The sequence below is a fragment of the Triticum dicoccoides genome, chromosome 7A (genome assembly GCF_002162155.2).
Source record: "Triticum dicoccoides isolate Atlit2015 ecotype Zavitan chromosome 7A, WEW_v2.0, whole genome shotgun sequence".
NCBI lineage: Eukaryota > Viridiplantae > Streptophyta > Magnoliopsida > Poales > Poaceae > Triticum > Triticum dicoccoides.
Genome location: NC_041392.1, coordinates 711000306 through 711021539, shown reverse-complemented (window position 1 = coordinate 711021539; position 21234 = coordinate 711000306). Strand labels below are relative to the sequence as shown.

General features: G+C 44.8%; 3 protein-coding genes and 1 pseudogene across 3 annotated transcripts; 1 reads left to right on the top strand and 3 right to left on the bottom strand.

Moving 5' to 3' along the window:
- Positions 1-345: 345 nt before the first annotated feature.
- Positions 346-1167, bottom strand: LOC119333992 (ATP synthase subunit a-like). The gene has a single exon (XM_037606677.1). It carries the CDS (start codon positions 1165-1167, stop codon positions 346-348), a length of 822 nt encoding a protein of 273 aa, XP_037462574.1.
- Positions 1168-8884: 7717 nt separating this feature from the next.
- LOC119327378 (cytochrome c oxidase subunit 3-like) lies at positions 8885-10594 on the bottom strand. Its single transcript, XM_037600492.1, has one exon. It carries the CDS (start codon positions 10104-10106, stop codon positions 9264-9266), a length of 843 nt encoding a protein of 280 aa, XP_037456389.1. The 5' UTR covers positions 10107-10594; the 3' UTR covers positions 8885-9263.
- A 394-nt stretch (positions 10595-10988) lies between these two features.
- LOC119327377 (60S ribosomal protein L5, mitochondrial-like) lies at positions 10989-12190 on the bottom strand. The gene has a single exon (XM_037600491.1). The coding sequence runs from the start codon at positions 11556-11558 to the stop codon at positions 10989-10991; it is 570 nt and encodes a 189-aa protein (XP_037456388.1). The 5' UTR covers positions 11559-12190.
- Positions 12191-19434: 7244 nt separating this feature from the next.
- LOC119333991 overlaps positions 19435-21234 on the top strand; it is a 12733-nt pseudogene continuing 10933 nt past the window's right edge.

Genomic DNA, 21234 nt, shown 5'->3' with positions numbered 1-21234 from the left:
GTCGCCAATGTCGATAGGCCGGGTACCATCTTGACTTTCCAATGTCGCAAGTCAATCAGAAAAGGAGAATCCGGGTACTGTCAACCAAGTTCAGATAACCAAATAAACCAGTATAGTATCTTTGGATCAATTGAGAAGCTTCAAGTCCGTTATTATCTCAATACGTATATTTTGCTTTCTTTCGCGCGGGAAGCGCAAGCCCTTGCTTGTGGGTCCTGATCGAGCAAGACTACGTCCTATCTATCTACACCTCTCCAAACACAATATCTTGAGTACCCGGAACCATGTTCAGTGCTGCAAAAGCGCAGCTATAGCCCCCTAGAATCTTCGGCTCCTCGTTTTTATTCAATTATGAAATGACCCATTTTGATGGAGATTTGTAGCATCATTCAAGTAAATACAAATTGAGATCGTAGAAACATGAGCTTGTGATATAGCTACACCTAATTCCAGACCGGTTAATGCTAGAACTATAAATAAGGGACCAAGATCTCCTATGAAATAGAAAATATTATTCAGAAATAGCATAGTCCAAGCAAACCCACTTAAAATCTTTACTAAACTATGACCGGCCATCATATTAGCAAATAAACGTATTCCTAAGCTTAATGCACGAAAACAATAAGAGATTAGCTCAAGGAGTACTAAGAAAGGTGCTAACGGCAGTGGGACTCCCGCAGGTAATAAGAAGCTAAAAAAATGAAGCCCATGTCTTTGAAATCCAACGATCGTAATGCCTATAAAAATGGAAAATGAAAGAGCCAAAGTAATGAGAAAATGACTTGTCACTGTGAAGCTAAAGGGTATCATACCCTGGGGATTACGAAATAACGAAAAAGTAAAAGTGACCGAGATGCGAGGGAAAAACTTATGTTTCACATTTCCGGAAAGACCACCTATTTGTTCGTTTACCAGGTTCAGCACGAAATCATAAATAAGCTCGACCAAGGATGCCATGCATTTGGCACTGACTTTCCACCTCCCTTTTTCGTAACAAAAAAAAAAAAGAAAAACGACCAAAACGACAGTGAGCAGCATATACAAGACTTCATTTGTAAATGATAAATAAAAGTTGCCCACATGAAGATCAATTATTGGGATAATGGCAAATTGATCCAATGGGGTTTCCGGGTAAGCACCAGGCAGATTCTGGATAAAATTATCCATACCACCACCCGCCCAAATATCCTCTAATATGCCCTGCCAAGTTTCGCCATTTCGGTGGCGGGCTCCCAATACTGTTCTAGCTAAATTGACTGCTCCCTGTTCGGACTCATTTTGGCCCAAATACTCTTCTATTTGTAAAACTATTGTGACGCCGGCAATTCGCTCAGGCGTTGGCGTTATATCAAAGTTTGGCGTTATAGCAAAGTTCTGAGAGATGTTGGTTGGGAAAAAATCATGTAGATCGGGAAGACGGGAACACTTACTACGAATTGGTTGATTCGTTGTAATAGCAGCAAATAGCATATTTCTATCCTTCATATCCGTAGAAAGAAATCTCATCTCCAGGTAACTCCATCTTTTTCAGCTCTGCTCGCTCACTTTTGAAAGGAAGACTTAGTTTTAGATCGGCGTTGGTTTTTCCAACGAAACGAATAAGTTTTGGATTGAGATTTCACATAAGCATTGCACAATGATCTGCATTAGGCGGGGAGCAGCAATGATACCGCCGGCCAGGAATAAGTACTTATCCCTCTTATACTTAAGAAAAGAGAATAGAAGTGGTTCCTTTTCTTTCTATACGAAATTCGACGATTTCGTTTGTGTTCATGTTGGCATAGGAGAACTACTAACTTCCGCCATCTGCATTAGTTACGTTAGCGTAGGTAGGCGGTTCTCATGCCAAAGGGGAAGATCTCGCTCAGCCAAGTGCACAACCTGAGTAAGTACACTTATCGAGGAGTGATAGGGCAGCAGAGTTTGAGGCAAAAAAAAGATTTGGGTGGCTATGGGTGATATGGGGAATCTAACAATTAATTGACAATGATTTCACCGTGATGTGCATTGGTAGCTTCAAGACGAAGGCATTTTCCATATGTAAGCCACAATTTAAGTATCTTATTCTTCTGAACCAGGAAAAGCGTTCTGGTAAGGAGGATGAAAGAAGAGTACGAAAAAGGAAGTCCAAAGTCGTAGTCTTTAACAAGGCTTTCCTTCATCAGCGTAAATATCTAAAGTAGAGGCTTTGGTATAAACATAAATCCCATAATAGAGGGATCGATCATCACATTCTGCTTTGTTAAGAAAGAAGGATAACCTAGATAGATAAAGGTGGAATGGACTACGCGCAATCCCATCCATGGAAATATTTTATTTACTATAGAAATATGTATGATGTGCTGCTAGGAAATCCGCCATCGCTTGCCCTCTAATGGCCTTCTGCGGCGCATACACAATGTCGAACTCAGTAAGGATGATGGCCCCATCTTGCCAATCTTCCTGTAAGCATTGGTCTTGTCATGAGATATTTAAGTGGGTGAACTTTGGAGATGAGGGTGACCCGATGTGCTATCATGTAGTGCCGTAGCTTCTTGACAGCGAACACCAGTGCAAGGCAATGTTTTTCGATAGGAGAGTACGCATGTTCAGCTCCTACGAGCACACGACTGAGGTAATAGAGGGCATTCTCTTTCCCGTTTTCATTTTCTTGTTCCAATAGAGCCCCAAGAGATTCATCCAAGGCCGTGGTGTAGAGTATAAGCTCCTTCCCTGGTATCGGCGCAGCCAGGACTAGCGGATTGAGGAGATAGCTTTTGATGCCATCTAGGGCTTGTTGGCAGTTTTCATCCCAAAAGAATGGAATGTCTTTTTTTGTTTTTCTTGTAAAAGGTTGGATTCTTCCTGCAAAATTGGCTATGAATCGCCTGATGTATGCCAGGCGCCCTTGAAGCGAACGCAGCTCCTTAAGGTTTTGAGGAGGAGGCATTTCGAGTATGGCCTTGATTTTACTCGGGTCGATTTCTATTCCCCGATGTCGAATGACAAACCCTAGGAATTTGCCTGACGAGACCATGAAGGCGCACTTCAACGGGTTTAACTTGAGTGCATGTTGCCTTAGGCGGTCGAATACGATTCTGAGATGTTGAAGATGTTCTTCATAGGATACCGCCTTTACAACGAGATCATCTACATAGCACTCGACAATCTTATGTATTATCTCATCGAAGATCTTAGTCATGGCGCGTTGATATGTAGCACCGGCGTTTTTGAGACCTTTGGGCATAACCTTGTAACAATATATGCCTATTGGAGTGCGAAAGGCTGTGCTTTATCAAGGCAAGCTTCTCTTTCTTTCGCCAATGAAGTTCATATAAGTGTATAGAAAGCCTTCTTTTCACAACCATGCACAAACCAAAGTGCTGCTGAAACGTGAAATCCATGCACCAACAAGTTCCAGTTCATAAGCAATGAAAAAGCAGAGTATATGGGAGGATAGTGGCTAAACTGTTCACTTGAGGAGAGTGGGAAGTGACTAGTCCGATAGGAGAAGAGCGGAAGTGCGATCTTTCGATCCAATCTACGTCGACTAAAATCCATGTCTCATGGCACGAGGGCCATTGCGAGTTGATGTTGTTGCTTTACCGTCACAGTCTGTCCTCAAGAGAGGCATCCATTCCTGGCCAGACAAAGTTCCTATTAGTTCTCTTATAGGAAGCTAGTATACCTGAATGGCCTCCGGTAGCTGTCCCATGCAGTTCTTGCGCTATCCTGGCTCTTGCATTTCCAGCGGTCCCCACATAAAGCCTCCCTTTTTTCCTTAATACCCCTTCCTCCTCTTCCCAACCATCTTGTCTTCCTCTCGCTTCACTAATGCTCTTCTTAACTTCTTCAGCTAATTTTGATCCTTCGTAGCTTTGTTTCACTTCTCCTATCCAATCCGGCAACAACTTGCTCACAAGGGCGCAACCACTGAATTTGTAACGACACAATGATTTGAAAAACAATCAAAAGATATGTAAAGAACACAGACAGTAAAGGTAGAAGATCATTTCCGGGTAGATAGGAGAGCTATTAAAATCCACAAACAAGAATCAGAGTTTCGACTGGGTTCTCCAGATTTAACCAAAAGAAGACTTTTCTACAAATAAGAGAATTTCTCATTTTTTTGTTTATACCGAGCCAAAACATAGAATTTCCATTGAAGAAGGAAGTAAGGATGCTAGCCGGAGAATCAAGAAATAAATACTTCCCATTCCAATTCTTTTTTAGTTCCCAAGATAGAATTTCTTTGTTTTTGGCAAGAGCGGTGGGTGACAACGTGCAAGACTAGATAGGTTTGGCTTTGATCTGATCAATAGGAATAGGAGGAAGCGTTGGAGAGGTACCAAATGACTGAAGAGGGGAACCCATCTGACCACATGTAGAGCCAGCCCATAAGTAAATTCAAGAGAATTTCTTCATCTTCCAAAGTATGTGAGTGAGGTAAAAATTCCATGGATCGATCTCATCACTCACATCCAACAACTAGTGAAAGATGTAATGATGAAGCTATAGGAGAAGAAAAAGCGTTGGTTTTGATTGGTAATCTTGAGTTGTCATCTTTTGAAAGAGAGTAACTTGCTGGATGGAGAGCAGCTAGGAGAATAAAGTTCATCTTTACCCCATCTTTCATTCCAACTCTATTTTCTTGTGTGCGATCCTTCTTTCTGGTTTGGAATCCAAGAAGCTCAATGGGCTAGTTTCAAGTTCGATCAGACACGAAATCTGGTATAGCCACCAGCCTAGATAGAACGGGCGGGGGAAGAAAAACTAGGAGCGAGCCACATTCAAGAGGGTTGTCAAAGGCCCTCTCAATAGAGCTATTTTGTCATTGAATCGATGGAGGGAAGACTCCTTCGGTAGGTGCCCCCGACTCTTCCAGTTTCTGGGTGGGATCTTATGGCTTAATCTCTGATTGCGCAGGATTCATCTTTGTTTGGTAACCTCAGACCCTGAACCAGGAGTTGGAAGCGCCTTTGCCAGACTTTCCAATTGAACACGATGCGGGCGATGCAACTCGGCAAGGAGAAGGCTGAACCCTGGTGCTACACTACAGCAGAAGCTTTGGCAGTTTACCATGGCTTGATGTTCTAGTTGTCATGCTAAAGCCGTTGATAGCTACTTCGCTTGACGAGCTAAGTAGAAAGACTTTGTGGATGAATCCACAACTGATGGTGCTTTAGGTTGATCTGATCCCTAGAAGGAAGAGTTTTGGGCTTAAGGCATAATTGCTCTATTGCGGCTACCCTGGCTATGTCATCCGATGCTGTTCACAAAGCGGCTCTTACTATAGACCCGGCTATCTCCGAGTTGAAATCGAACCCAGCCCCGGGTTTCCGTCCATCAATCCAGAGCTCAAGACAACCGCGATACTTAAATCGCTCAAATAGCCACCTTAGACGGACACAGCCATTAGAAGAAGAAACTAAAACTCGATGGAGTACCCTAAACCAGAGATCCTCGACAAAGAAAGTCTCGATTCGAGGAACGAAATATCAATAGAGGAACGAAAACCGCAGGGTATGAAATTTGGGTAGGGTTGGCAGGGAAAGTCCAACTGAAACTTTCTTTGATTACCTTTTTTCTCCAACTGGCTCAGAGATTGCATTTGTCCTTAACCGGTAACCTCCTTTGAATCCTTCGTTTAGACCCTCTCTATTGGTATTGGCATTGGCTCGAGAGCAAGGACCTTATTTGATCGCTTAGAACTTGATGGAGGGAAACTCACTCGCTCGAGATATGCTTAAGCTAGCTCAGGAAGAGTACTAATTTTATATGCCTTAAAGAGGGGATTCAAAGAGTAGCCTTTTACTAGGGCTTAAGTGACTCGTTTCATATTGCTTACTATGGTCTGGACAGTGAGGAAGGTGAGTTGGAAGATATACCTAATGTCAAATGAGACTTTCTTCTCACCAAATTGAAGCGTGAGCTTAGCATCTTTCACATCGATGACAGCCCCTGCAGTAGCTAGAAAAGGTCTCCCCAAAAAAAAATAGGAAAGCTCTTATCCTACATCTCCAAACAACAAAATCAACTGGAAATGCGAAGTTACCAACTATCGCAGGGATATCACCCAAAATGTCTGCCGGATCCTGATCAGCAAGGTGGAGAGTGATGCTAGTCGGCCGTACATCACCCAATGGTAGTGGCTCATAGACAGTGAAGGGAATCACAGTAGACCCAAGACCACATAAAGCATGGAAAGTTTGACTTCCTATCAAGCATGGAATACTGAAACTGGCAGGCTCATCTAAGTTGAGAGGTAGCTTATTTGAACGAGTGCACTACATTCCTTAGTAAGAGTAACCAGTTCTGGCTCGTTAATGTTTCGCTTCTTTGCGAGCTGGTCCTTAAAGAACTGTGTATACATCGGCACCTGTAAGACACCATCAAGGATGGGGGTGGTAATCTGCATATCTGTCATCATATCCAGAAACTTTGCAATCTTCTTGTCTTCAGTTGACTTCACAAACCGTTCTGGAAATGGCAGCTTCGGGTTGACAGGTGAAGCAGATTGATGATGGATCATTAGGAGCAATAGCTGCTGGTGTAGAAGAACTAGGCTGTGCAGCAGAAGTAGTGGACTGTTGAGGTCCCTGCGGAGAAGGTATTGGGCCGGCTAGGGTAGAAGGCAGGTGGTACATACAACGCTGGCATTGGGGAAGAGGATCGGTTGTAGTTCTTACCACTCCGACTAGTAAAGGCTCCACGTGGGTGAACTTCAGGTTGAGGTGGAAGTCTCCCTTGTAGATGGTTGTGAGGCTACCATACGAGTGGTCAATGTTTGCATAGAAGAATCCTTACACCCAATATTGTCACTCCTTTTAGAATACCTGTCTACACCTACATCAGCAAGATGTAGTTTTATTAAGTCGGCTTCCATTCCTTATTCGGAAGGCGTTGGATACTTGATATACGCTATGCTATGTACTCGGCCCACCATTGCGCATGCTGTTTTAGGAAGCATATTTTGATCCTTATTCAGGGAAAGCTCATATCCATCAAAAACCAATCGAAGTCCAGCTTTATCCCGAGCATCCGTTGTTTGCCCCGATTGAAGATCCGACACGACACCCTCTCTTCCATCTCCGACTTCCTAACCAGATCCGTTTACCCCTGCTTGAAAAAGTGTTTCCATTCGTAGTTCGGGGTTTCCTAGTCCCAGGTTTATTCGTAACCGGCTCCCTATCCAGGTCTTCCTCCTCAACAGCTATCTTTGTTTGACGGTGTTCGTTGCCAATGCAATAGTAATATATGCTTGCTTTCTTCCTGTTCGCATATCCATATCGAAAACTCTTCTTTCATAGGCACATTTACTTCAATTCAACTACTTCATTGATTCATCAATTTGAGGAAATTCAAAAATACCTTGCTCGCCTTCGCAACTGCCTTCTTTTCTGTGCCTTCCTAGTTTGCCAACCCTATGTTTGATTGCGAGTTCCGGCGGGGTGAGTACCTGGACGGACAAGGGGTTCCTTTTCAATTTCCATTTTAGAGCTTCTCTCTAGTTCGAATATATAGAACTTCCTTCTTAGAAATGGAATACCTTCACCTTAGAAGGGTGTTCTTCCTACTAGTGAAACCAGATCTGCCTTTTTCGGCTAAGCCGATTCCAATGATCGGACGGACAATACTTGCTTAAACCTAGCACCCTGTTGCCTTGCTTATCCTCCAGCCGTACCTGCCTCGCCGCTCGTGATACCCAGGAAGGGCATCCCTCACTTCCCAGATCGTCTCGCACTTCTTTTGTCACTGGCACACATGCTCTCGTGGGTCTATCACTGAGAAATCCCTTTTCGCCGGGCGGTGCGGTAAGTAAGACTAGTCGATGGACAACTGCTGTCTGAATAGGGAGAAGATGCATTTTCCTAGGCTCTTTCTACTTTGCTCATTGGGTATAGCCGTCAGTGATCCACAGATACGGCGCTTTTGGATTCCTAAAGGGATAGGATAGTTCTTTCTGGGCTTTAGAGGTCTCCCCTTTAACCTAGTACTCTTAGGAAGGCCGGGTTAACCTTCTACTAGAACTGTTCTATCTACGAAATTGGAAAGTAGGGTCAACTAGCCATAATATATAGCCCAACTTGATCCGTCTTAGAGTAGCCGCCTATGGAACCGCCCCCGAGTCAACAATGCACCCGACCGTGAGCCTTATATGAGTTTCATAGTCAGCCTGCTCTTTCAAGAACGTGCCTTCTAAACTCGTTGTTCCGCTTGCAGATTGGAGTTTCCTACTGACTATCCGGGTTCTTGATACCGCCGGCCGGGAATAAGTACCTATCCCTTACGGGAATCGAACCCGTGTCTTCGACATGAAAAGACGATGTCCTAACCTCTGGACGAAAGGGACCAAAAAGCTATTTTTCATATACTTAAGAGAAGAGAAGTGGTTCCTTTTCTTTCTATACGAAATACTTGATGCACTTATTGAATGGAAACTTGAATTGAGAGAAAAGGTGTGCTACGCTTCTTCATTCTCGTAACTCAATCAATATCAAGAACATAAAGAGTTTGTATAGAGATGGATTTCTCTTCAGTTCCAAGACTTTTTTTTGAATGGCTCGTGTTGCGCTAGTGACACGAGGGTAAAACGCTCGAGTTGGCTTGCTGACTCGAGGAGGGAAAGGCTCCATTTGCTTTAGTGAATGGAGGAAGAAACAACCATAGTAACTATCTATGAAATTGATTGATGGATATGAGAGTGGTGCAAGACCGGGACAGAGGAACCATAGGAATGTTATGTCAGGTTCCTTGCTCACTTCTCAAGCCCAATATCATTCCTCCAACTTGGACTTTCATGCTAGAATTAAGAACCCCCCTAAACAATGACAGCGTACCGAGCGAGCCCTACGTCTATTGGGGAGCTCAAATCCTCACTAGAGTGAGGCACGTCTCGATCAATACATCTCGAATCTAAAGATAGAATGTTATTGTTATGCTGTCCCCACTCTGGAGTATGATTGACCATATCATCCAGCGAGTGGTCTTAAGCGCTCAGTGCATCCATACTGAACTCGAATGTGCGCGCTTCGGAAGAGAAAGTAATGCGAACTACTAACTGTTATGCCGGCTTGGCCCGATCAAGACTTCTATCCCTCAGAAACTGTCTCGCGTCTTATCCGTGTGCGCGGTTGAGGAAATTGGACTTCGTATTCTTCCTGGGTCTGGCTCGGCTGGAATCTACAATCTACACCTCTCCAAACACAATATCTTGAGTACCCGGAGAAGTTCTCTTTGTCTTCGAGCTTTTATTCCTCAATCCACTTATTCGTTCCCTTCTTTCATATACCTCCCCACCAATAGATAGAGACAAATGGGAATAACCGAACCACGTCTACAAAATGCCAGTACCATGCAGCTGCTTCAAAGCCAACGTGATGCTTCTTGGTCATCTGACCAAGATATTGGCGAATACCACATACGATCAAGAAAAGAGTACCTATAATCACATGAAAACCATGAAAGCCAGTTGCTAAGAAAGAGGTAGAACCATAAATACTATCCGAAATAGTGGAGGGTGCTTGGTAATATTCCATTCCTTGAAAGCCAGTGGATACTAGAGCCAGTGAAACGGTTGCTACTAAAGTGTAAACTGCTCGTTTTTCCTTCCCCGCGAGTATAGCATGATGAGCCCAAGTTACGGCAGCTCCGGATGAAGGGAGAATAGGGGTATTAAGAAGAGGGATTTCCCAAGGATCTAAAACCCCAATCCCTTTTGGGGGACAAATACCTCCGATCTCTACCGTAGGTGCCAAAGAAGAATGAGAAGAAGCCCAAAAAAAAGCAAAAAGGAACATAACCTCCGAGACTATGAAGAGAATAGAACCATATCGAGGTCCTAATTGTACAGCTTTTGTATGATGCCCTTCCAACGTGGATTCACGTAGAACATCCCGCCACCATACGAACATGGTATAAAGGATAAATATTAGGCCCAAACTGAGAAGTGTTGCACCCCCTTGAAATGAGTGCATGTACATCACACCTCCTACGGTGGTTGCCAAAGCTCCGAGTGAACCCGAAATAGGCCATGGACTTGGATCTACCAAATGATAAGAATGCCTCTGAGATTCAATCATAAACCACTTTGCCCCGGTTGTATGTAAACCCCCCTTCACCCCCATCCCCTAAAGTGGTAAAGAAGGAGGCTCTTTTTTGTCTCATTAGGACAAACAAATAGGAAGGGATAGTTCTTTCATTGCATTGATAGAAGTGAGACTATCAAAAGATCTCTCTATTATTTAGAGAAAAGAGTTGGCGTGGGTTCTACCAACGAAACGAAGAAGTTTTTGATTGGTCTTTATCATTCGGAACCCTCTCCGTATTAGTAAGAAAAACACACCCAGACTCTAACTTCAATGGTGGGAACAACCTCAGCACTCCGGCGTGAACATGAACAATCATTCTATGCAAAATTTCATGTATGATAGTGGTCGATCCCTCGGGAGTGACATTCGTTACTTTGGATTTTGTTCACGCGGTGATCTTCTCTCTTTCCAAGAGTACTACCCTTTACGTAGTCTATGTCTGGGGAGACAGGTGCGGTAGAGAGGTCCCCCACTTCGATTCCTGTCCCGTTAGCATCTCCGATCCGAGAGTTGGGATGACTCCATTAGTTTCGGTCGGGAGCCGGACGGTAATGGACCTACAACCCTTGCTTGTGGACTAGCTGCAGAGCTAACCTTTGTTCTATTGGTTTGGTGGTTGCTACCAAGACGATTTCTTTATGCCCATCAAAGAACCTCGAGATGCTAATCCACGAAAAACGATACGATAAATGCGAAAGAACTCAACTGCGGAACGAGGGCGACCCGTGAAAATACCTCGGTTTCTTACTCGTGCCATTGAACTCTTTCTTGGCAACTTGGACAACTTATAACGATGTTTGTCCCGCATATCAGACGGAAGATCGGGTTACAAAATTAGAAAGCTTTCGTCTCAATTCATATTTAGCCGCGAGCAATCTACGTTTGTGATCTCGTATATTTCGTCGCTTCTCCGACATCTTACTTAGTTTCCCCCTCATCTTTTAGCAAAAAGCTGCTCCACAGTAGTAAAGTCTCATCTTTTGTATTGGCCGAAGTGACAATAGTCACATTGAACCCTCGAATATGCTCGAAGATCTCGAAATGATCTTCCAGTTCCGGGGAGAATTCGCGAAACTCCGTTTCCATAAAGAATTTGATGGAGTTTTCCCGTATTTCGACCGGAGAATCCAACATAGACATTACTGTAAAGATTCTGACCAAAAAATGGTACATTCCATGCCCTCGGAGAACGCTTTGTCGTGCAAAGTCACTGACATATCCAGTGTCTTTTTCGGACCCCAAGAATGGATTGGATCGAAACGACTTTCCTGCTTGAAAATAGGGGCCCCTTTGTGTCTGTATGAATCTCTGACCGCACAAAATCTCCATAGCCAATTTTCCAAATTGGATTCTGAAATCAGAGGCAGCTTTTGGTACTAATCTTATTTCAAACAATCCAGGAACTTCCATAACATTGGCGTGATTCAGTTTGAGCAACAGATCCTGACGTAATACATCTTCGTAATGAAAATGGAGTGGAAACATCATGGCTTTTCCGCTTTTTTTGAGAATGAGCACTGTGAACTATCCGCTTCAAAAAGGATAGTTGATCGAACCGAAACCAACGTCAAGTACGAGTTATTAAGCGCCGAATCAAAAAAAGTGTACTTCCTTTACGCTTGATGTAGGATTTACCTATTAATATGAAGTTCACTCTTCTGCTGACTTGAGTCCAGAAGGGAAGCGACTGATTTCCAATTCTTCTTTGCTAGCGCTTGACTCCTGTGGAATTCCATTAACAAGCTTAAAAGAAAGCCTTTTATTTGGTTTTTGAGATACTAGTTATTTATAGGTTAAGTTCGATATTTCACTCCGTGGGCCGGCTAATTAATTCAAGTAATTCCTGGAGGGGAATCAATCGAAGAGATTGCCTGCCCATGCTACAATTCCTTACTCAAAAGGACTAGAGTGCTAAGCAGCCTTCCCGGCACCACCACTATAATGAATGGCTCAAACAAATAGGAGATGAGAATCTAATTGATCCTTTCTAGAATAGAATATAAAGAGAAGCTTGTTCTGCCCATCTATCTAGAGAATGAAAAGGAACTAATGCCACTGATAGGAAATCCATAGACCGTACGCCCACTTACCACTCTACCACTTCAATTCAATGACGGACTTCACCGATACCGATACCAAACCTAGCTTGAGAGATCGATCACAGGCATGTGGTGAACGATACCGAGAGAAAGAGCACTGAAATGAACCATATCGAGCACAGGTCTCACTCTACAAGTCAAGTTCGATGAGCTCTTAGCGGACCTGTGCCTACTATCTACTAAGTGTGTGCTAGGGAAAGAAAGCAAGCTGAGCAGTTCTCACTCTGTCCGGTGACCAAGAAAGCTTAAAGAATACCGTAAAGTGATCACTGAAACCTCATACCGATTCGCCACGTGAAAGCGGGGTTAAGGTAAGGCAGGAAAGACTGGCGCCGAAAGATATATATGTTTTGAAGAGAGAGATCCGCAGGCAAAAATATTGAAGGAAGGACTGACTGAAGGAAAGACCGTAGCAAAAGCCGAAGAAGATGCGAATCAGGAAAAGGGAGACGAGTTCCAGTTGTTAGAAAGACCAGTGCCCGGAAAAGCAAGTCGGAAGGGGATCCGGATGTTCAGTGCTTAAAGAAAAAAGATAGGTGTTGCTCTGTTGTTTGCTTTGAGGTTTCCCCTAGTTGGGGAGACCGAGAAGAAAACCAGTAGGAAGGCGATCCGAAGTCTAGTGTGAAAAGAGATAGTTGCCCGCCTCTTGATGTAGAATTGAAAACATCCCAACGTATCTTTCACTAATTAAGTAGTAGTGAGGCGTCGGTACGTCAGCTGGAGAAGAATGCTTGCTTTTCGTATCACTGGTGTAGTGATTGACACGGTCTTCGCATATTGAACAACCTAAGAGTGGAAACACCTTAATCGCTTCTCCAAGCTTATCTATATATATTTCTCGATGGAAGCAGAAGGAAAGGCTTAAAGAAGGTGACAAGAAGAGAAACTTATTAGTTCGTCGTAGCCAACTTATCATTCCAATGAGAGGTCGAAGTACGATAGAAGTTATTGATACCGATTTAGGCGAGCAGCATAGCCTGGCAGAGCCAGAGGAAGAAGTCCGTCTTGTTAGTGAGTTAGCGAGTAGTTTCCTTTAGACGATTTCCGCGAGCATACTAGCTTTTCACGAACGCAGAGGAGAAAGAAAACCAACAACCAATAGGGTGAGGCAACTAACTACCAATCCTTTTATTGAATAGCCGCGGCGTGGGTAAACATAAAGAAGCCACAGAAGAAATCAAGCCAAAGGCTTCTCACTTTCTAAAGTAGTAAAAAGTGGATCCCCGCTTCGAGGCGCTTGGCGTAGATCTTTGAAAATCGTCAATCGGGTGAGCCAGCTATTATTGAGGGAGGCCAGGTCTACATACGTAATATCAAGTTGCTCTAGTTGCGTGTCTTTCGTACGGAAAGATGGGTGTTTTTATCCAAGCAAGGGAATAGAATAGGTAACAACCCCCCCTCACATCAAGCCTGTACGCTAGCTACCAACATATACTATGGAGTCCATGGCTACCTCCGCGGATGGAAGACCGTAGATTTTTCACTTTCGCTGAAGAGTTGAACTCTGACTGAAAGGACTTGACACATTGCCAAGGCGATTTTATTAGCCAGCTGTGGGATAGAGATCTGCGGTAAACGAGCGATAGCCTCTAAAGAGTGCCGAAATAGGATTGGTTCCTTTTTCTAAAGATCCGAGACTGGTGAACGTATTGCATAATTTAAAGAAGCCCATTTCATTAGAGGGAGGGAGCCCTTCCTACCTTTCTTTATTTAAGTGCTAGTGTCAAATGAGACAGTTGCCCGCCTTGGAGGGGTTGTAGCGAAAGCTCCGAAGTCCACTTCTTTACCAACTTGAATTCATAAGGAGACCGAACTCTATTCATGCTCAAGTGAACCACGGGTGATGATATTCCGCTGTTCTGAAATCAAATAGGAAACGGATGGCGCTTGAGTTTTTGATCTCGCAAGCAAGGAAATCTATCTTTATTCCGTGGGTCAGGGAGCCTGTTATGAGTTGGCTTTGGGACAAGCCCTGTTTCTTTAGACGAATCTGCCCTAGAACTCACTTTTGAAACCCGTTGAAGGAAATCCCGATAAAGAGAGGGAATGTGCTATAAAGCTTCCATTTTTCTTCTACACATTATACGTTACTCATTGGGTTGATAACAGAGGATAGATCGCGTCAATTCACTAAAGAAAAACTGCTTTTCCTGAGATTTCTGGCCCGATACCTTCCTGCCGATCCGGAACGGCGGATTCAGCTTCAATCCGAGGGCTTCCTGTGGCTGTTTCTGATTGACATGCCTGTTTCAAAGTGCAGTTCTCCAGGTCACAAGAGATAGAGATAGAAATGATCCCTGGCCGAGTCTAAGATCTTGGGTTGTTGGGATAGGATTGCTTGATTCCAGTTGTGAGTGGTTGATCAATCTTTTCTTTGACTGGTCTGCCGGATCACTTCCACTGAGTCCTGAAACCTTTACTTAGAACTTATATGTAAATTCTGCCACTGATCCCCATTTCTACAGCTTGCTTTTACTTGACGGTTAGGTTAGTTCGTCTACCCACACTGGACTGGCATCAACAACGACTACTCGAACTAGTCTTCCATCAACAACAACAACTACTCAGATTAGTAACATTCCTCAGAAATAACATATATCGAAGTCGAAGGAAGAGCGGAAACCTGCTTCCCCAGAAACACAGCTGTGCTTCACTTCCTTGCCCAGAGACCAGAATATGGATTTGGAAAATGAACTTGCTCTTGATCTTCGGTCGATGGTTGATAGCTAGGCTTTCAGGGAATCAGAAGTTGTGATAATAGGCCGGCCAGTCCGGAACGTAGAGCAGATCTATCGGAGAACAGGGAGCAGGAAATTCTTGCTTGAATGCCCGGGGCAAGCTCCAGCAGATACAACAGATCCATATCCATAAACAAGAATGAAAAGCGGATTTCGATTAGTGAATGGATGCTATCCTGACCTGGCAAGAGATCCTGATCATTACGAGATGCTAATTTTAAACCTCCAATGCCTTAGAGCAGCAAATCCATCAACCCCGGACAAGAAAATCAAACAAAGTAGTGGCCAGGCTCAAGAATGGGAAAGTAAAGTTCTAGTACGGCTATCGCGATGTGGCCAATGGATAATAAATAACTTGCTAACCCAACCCAGCAATCAAACAGATGCTAGCAACGGCTTTCGCGCTAGAAAACCAAGCCTTGGATCTCCACATAGAAGACAATTCATTCCAATACCAATGAAGCTAAGGCAATAAAGCAAAGGCAAGTTCCAATTATGTAGTGTAGTCGCTCTCATCCCCAAAAGGAAAGAAGATTTTTGGATTTCACCCACTATTCGTTCCCTCTATCCGAACGACACCACTGATCCGATGCCAACTCTTTTAATTGACATTAGTAACATTTTCCACACTTGCTTCTGTTCTCCAATTCCTATTCTCATTCCAATTCTCATCCCATCCCTCGAGATAGCCGGGCTAGTGATTCTCTTTAAGGATCGAACTATAGCAATAGCAAACAAACCGAGCGAGGAAGCTTACTTACCAGGGATGGATACCAGTTCAGATGGATTTCCGTATTCACTTATGAGGCTCGAATCTCCTCTTCCACACTGGCAGCACCTAAGTGAAACAGAAGTTTTCTTATCAGCGGACTGGGTATCGAGGTCAAATAGCAGTACGTACTGGCAGCCTCCCGATGTGGGGTTCCAGGGCAGAGGTCAGAGAATCTATATGGTCGGTGTCTACGCATGCTTGAATTCCATATCCATAGCTGTCAAAATGACGTTAGTAGGATCATCGGTCGGGAGTCAAGTCAAGGGAGTGAAGTTGAGGGAAAAGCTCTTTCTCTCCAAGTTTGAGCACTGGCCTAAAACTGGATCAAAGATTGGAATCCGGAATCCAAGTCTCTTCTTTCTTATACGAGTTTATTTCTTAGTAGAGTAATGTTTCCCTTTCCTTGACTGTCTTCCCGGAGAGATTCCTTGATTTCGGTATTTCACTACTCTAGTTGGAGTAACGTCCCTTGCTATCTTCATTCTGACCTTGCCCTAGCGGCGCACAGTGACAAATCGAGTTCAGGTTCTGATCTGGCTCGTAAACTAAACCTTACCAGTAGCTCTTGCTCTTGCAGCAACTGTTGCACTACAAGCACAAGCTATTCTTCTAACTTGCTTGACACACTGATGGACCTTGACACACTGATGGAACAATGCGGCCGACTCACTCACCTGCCGCCCTTTAGTAGGAATCTGAAGAGGAAGGAGCCTTAGCTGCTTCTATTCTATGCAATTCTCTTCTCATCCCTGCGCCTGCTCGGCACATAAACTAACAATCCTGCTACTTCTCCTTACAACAACTGCTGAAGCTGAGAGGCTAGGGGACTCGGGTCAGGGCGGGATGAGTGCTGCTATATGGTTTGAACCCTCTATCTGTAGATCATTCCTTTTACTGATTTCTAGCTTTTCGGAGGCACAAGTAGTTGATCACTTAGACGTACGAGATTCTGAAAGGATTGTTCTCTCTAGGCACATCTTAGGAAGGATTCCGTGTCCCTCCAACTCCATCCATTGGGCGGCGTCTTTTCATCCGGAGAAGCTGTCGAAGCGATAGCCATGTCTGATCCCCGTATCTGTGAAAGAGCAAGGTCTTCCTAGTGGAGTCTAGAAAAAGAGCCGGGTATTCTGAGTGGAGTCTGGAATGAGACCTGCTGCCTCTGGCTTGACCATTAGCTGCTCTATCTGTTATTGGCATGGCATTCCTGAACCCATAGAAAAAGAAGGATTAGGAGACGTCCATCGAAATAGACTAGGAGGCCTCTCACTAGCGCTATATAAGCTGTCGGATTCCCTTTCACTTAAAGCCATTCCAACAATCTATTTGTCGTAAGCCCTTCTAGCAGCAATCCAAACGTCCCTCCATCTGCATCTCCCTAACAGTCTCTGCACGTGGATCTCTTCTACTAGTGATTCAATTGGGGCCAATCCTGCCGCATCCACTTCCTTCTATCAATTAGTGGAATCCCCAAAAGCGGAAGAAGTTCTTTGCGCTAAATACCTTCTTTGCAAGCCGTGGTCCCACAACGGACCGAAATGGCCATCAGAAAGCAGATTCATTTTATGATAGAAAAAGAATCTGCTTTCTTCTGGCACATGTATTTCTGAAAGGACTCCATCTTTGGAAAAGCTCGTTTGCACCTTGCATCGAATTAAACCACTCCTTTCACCGCGGATAAAGACTTGGTGGGTGGGGATGAGACGCTAAGGTAGGGTTCGGTCTGGATGAAACTATCTTTAACACGAGCTTCTTCCTTGTGCGAAGTACCAACTTATTGGAATTCAGCATTGCATATTCACTACCGAGATCTCTTATAAGTTTTGGGACCAGAATGAATTCTTCCTACAGACGCCGTAAAGGGTGCGGTTTAGCAACCAAGCGTACAATGACCGAAACCAACAGCTCCATCATTTCTGAGAACTTCTCTCTCGCATAGAGGAGATCTTGGCACTACTTTATGTGTTCAATCCAGGGAGCCGCCCTCTTCTTCATATCTTGCTTGATATTGGTTTCATAATGAAAAGAGGAAGGAGTGTCAAAGAGATGTCGCTTCTCTGCTCTCAGCTCTTTGCTCGAGATGATGTGATCTGATCGATCAGTCTAGAATCTGTAACCAATTGGCTAAGTCGCTAAGTCATTGCGGACACTTGCCATCCTCTCATATCGAAAGACGAACAACGACTTCCGGGGTAAAACGGAGGGCTAAAACCCGAGCCTCTTTTTCCATCCCAGGGGGTAGCGATTTCAAGAGTACTTGGTTTAAAACTTCCAGTTTATTCAAGTAGTTTCACTCGATGAAAAATGCATGCAAAATTCATTCTATTGCTGATTCTCTGTCAGGCATTACACCTCTGTCCCAAGCTGTTCGTGTTAAGGTGGCCGATGGCGCGGAGTTAACTTCCTTGTTTCTTCTGCTTGATTTGATCTTTGCAAGTATCTGCTGATACCGCTCCATCACATCAGCCAAGGAGCCCCACATTCCAGAGTGCAATGAATGCAACTCAGAAGCCATTCTTATCTGTCTATGCCCCATATCTTGGATCCGGGTCTGCGTATGAATAGTATTCGTATCACAGCCGAGCAAGAGGATTGACTTACTCATTTCAAGCGGAAGTGGGGATTGAACCCAGTAGATACCTAGCAGCTAAAAGAGGTCCAAAGCACCGGATATGGCTCAAATAGTCCTTATAGAAATGATCTACGAACTATAACCTTTCGATAAGAAAGATTAGTTACACAAGATATATTATTCTGTCTCACTTCCTATAGAAACCAAAGGGAGAAGGAGTGGGAGTTGAAAGCGACAGAGATAAAGTACCAGCAGATGCAGTCGTAGGTGGAAGCCTTTCTTTCTTCTTGCACGTATTGAGCTTGGCGCTCCTTGAGATCTCGGAATAGCTCCGAACCAGCGACCTTGAGCGGGTCTCCTCAAAACCACCGTAACTACCCGCTGCGAGCCATGGTCCTTGTATGCTAAGGCGGAGATTAATTAATTGCTGCCACAGCAGGCGCCTATCTGTAGACAGATTGGATCGATAAATATAAAAAAAACTTGTCAAGCTTTGCAAGGTCCCCTTCTCAGAACAGCAGCAAGTCAGCACCAGGTCAAATTCTCCAATTACGGTAATATACCATAAACAATCATCCTTTAGGAGCTATATTATCCCTCTAGGGGAGCTAGTATAGTTGGCCATAAGGTCACACCCCTTCTTCATTCCATTTTCTATTTTAGAACTTCGGGTTTCAAAGACTTTTCCCACAATAGAGGCTTTGTTCTTTTTGAGCAGAAAGAATGAATCTAGTATCGACGGAATGGTATCTATCTTCTTAATATTCGTTTTCCAGGGGAATGAGCCAACCCACACAAGAGTGCCTACTAGCTTGTCACGAACGCAGAGGAAAAGAAGTAAGATACCCCCGCCCCCGAGCCGGGACCCCTTCTTCTTGTACCGCTAGTGGTCTTGGATGAAGAACCACAAGAGCAACCTGAGGTAGTCGAGGAGGAGCCACAAGAGCAAGATGGAGGTTAAAATGAGACAGGTGGTAATACTTCTTTGGAATTGCCGCTTGCACTACGCAGAGAGACTAGGACTAATGCTGGAAAGCCTCCGGTCCGATATGGCTATGAGCATGACATTGCAAATGGAGTTTCAGACTCTTATGTCCGACCCTTACTGCGTGAGATGTTGCAACCACTCAGGCCATTACTGGAACTAGTGCAAGTGTAGGCTGCGAGCACCGGTACGACGGGATCCATGGATGTTGCAACCGAGAGTGGTGGCGCCGGCGAGGCGCGGTGCTTTGGACCAGCATGGCGTTGTTCCGCTGTCGAGGGTGACGGGATCTGCGGTACTGGGCGAGATGCGGCATGGGAAAGGGGCATTGGCCATTTTTATAACAGATCTTGGTATTTTGAAAGTAGACAAAAGGAAAAAAAAAAGACTGACGCCAATCCATACTTCTGGCCCCTCTCATGCACGACTTAACAGCAACTTAAGGTGACAGGCCCACGGCCTGGCCCGGCTGGAAGTATGTGATGACTGCTTTTTGCCTCGACAGACCCTGGACCAGCAAGCTGGTCTATATGCTTTGCGTCATCGGCGAAACGTGCGTCGCTGCCAGACTATTTAGACCGTGAAGTAGGCTCCAACGCCAGCGATGTGGTACTAAAAGCATATGGCGATATACGGCGACATACGGGGAACCGATGTGTGCTAGTTCCCGGCCCAGCAGCAGCTACACGAAGAAAAATATTGCATGCTTCGTCTCGCCGACGACTGAGCACCATGCATATCACTTTCAAAACTACTCCCGCAGTACTATTGTAGTATTATACACATGCAAATTAATTATACTACCTGTTGTGACAAGATGCAATCAATCGTCTAAATAAAATGACAAGATGCAATTAACAATCGGAATCCTGACGCATCTGGCTGCCCACAAACTGAGCTAGCCAACTCTGCATCCATTAAGTAATCTCCCATTAAGTAATCTCATTTCCATGGACTGTTGGATCAATGCTCGCCGGTTTACCTCACCTCCGACGACGACTACACGTGCTCCGGCACCAACGACGCCAACGACGACGACACGTGCTCCTCCTCACTTGCTCTGGCGCCAACGACGACGACTACACGATGCTTAGCTAAGCTTCAACCGAAGCAAATCACCACACGAATGATAGTCACTGGAACGCAACACGTACACGCATGTCCAGTCCAGGTGACTACGGCTTTCCATCAACACACGATATCAAGAGGAGCTCCAGGAACGGCCAGGGTGGTGGCAGTGGTCGAGAGGTGGGCGTGGCTCGGATCGGCAGTGGCGACCGTCATCTTCCTCTGGTCCATGGTGCAGAACTACGTGCCCCCCAATCTTCCGCCTCTACCTCACTAGCTGGGCCGCCAAGCTCGCCGCCTGCTTCAACCCCTACCTCCAGATCGCCATCTCCGAGTACGACACTGAGCGCTTCCAGCGTAGCGACTTCTTCCCTACCGTCGAAGCCTAACTCAGCGATGCCTGCGCCCGCGCCATGCACAAGCTCAAGGCCGAGCTCGGCAAAGACAGCAGAACCTTCGGATCTTTGTTGATGACCATGTTGACGACTACGAGGAGGTCATTGACGACTTCTCTGGGACCATCATGTGGAGATCATTGACGACTTCTCTGGGACCACCATGTGGAGGTCATTGACGACTTCTCTGGGACTCCTACTTTCCTTTCGTCTTCGGCGAGGGCCGCTCTGTCACCGTCAAGAACCGCCAACGCCGCCTCTTCACCAACAATGCCAATGAAAGTTGGAACCCCTACCAGGGGAGTGAATAGCAAAAACCATCTAGAAAGAATGCTTGGTTTGCAGGAAACACATGTTTACATTTTTGTGCCAAAATTCAAATTCTGCACCTATTTTTTTTCTAGAAAAAACTGGTTGGTGGCTTAGACCATTTTGAGTGTGACTATGACAGTTGGGACCTGCAAATGGTGACGTAGCATAACTATTCACGCGCAGGCTCCATTATAAGGTGACAGGCCGAAACGTTTTCGTCAAAACC

Excerpts from the sequence above, each read along its gene's own strand:
- LOC119333992 (XM_037606677.1), bottom strand. The coding sequence starts at position 1,167 with ATGGATAATTTTATCCAGAATCTGCCTGGTGCTTACCCGGAAACCCCA.
- LOC119327378 (XM_037600492.1), bottom strand. The coding sequence starts at position 10,106 with ATGGGGGTGAAGGGGGGTTTACATACAACCGGGGCAAAGTGGTTTATG.
- LOC119327377 (XM_037600491.1), bottom strand. The coding sequence starts at position 11,558 with ATGATGTTTCCACTCCATTTTCATTACGAAGATGTATTACGTCAGGAT.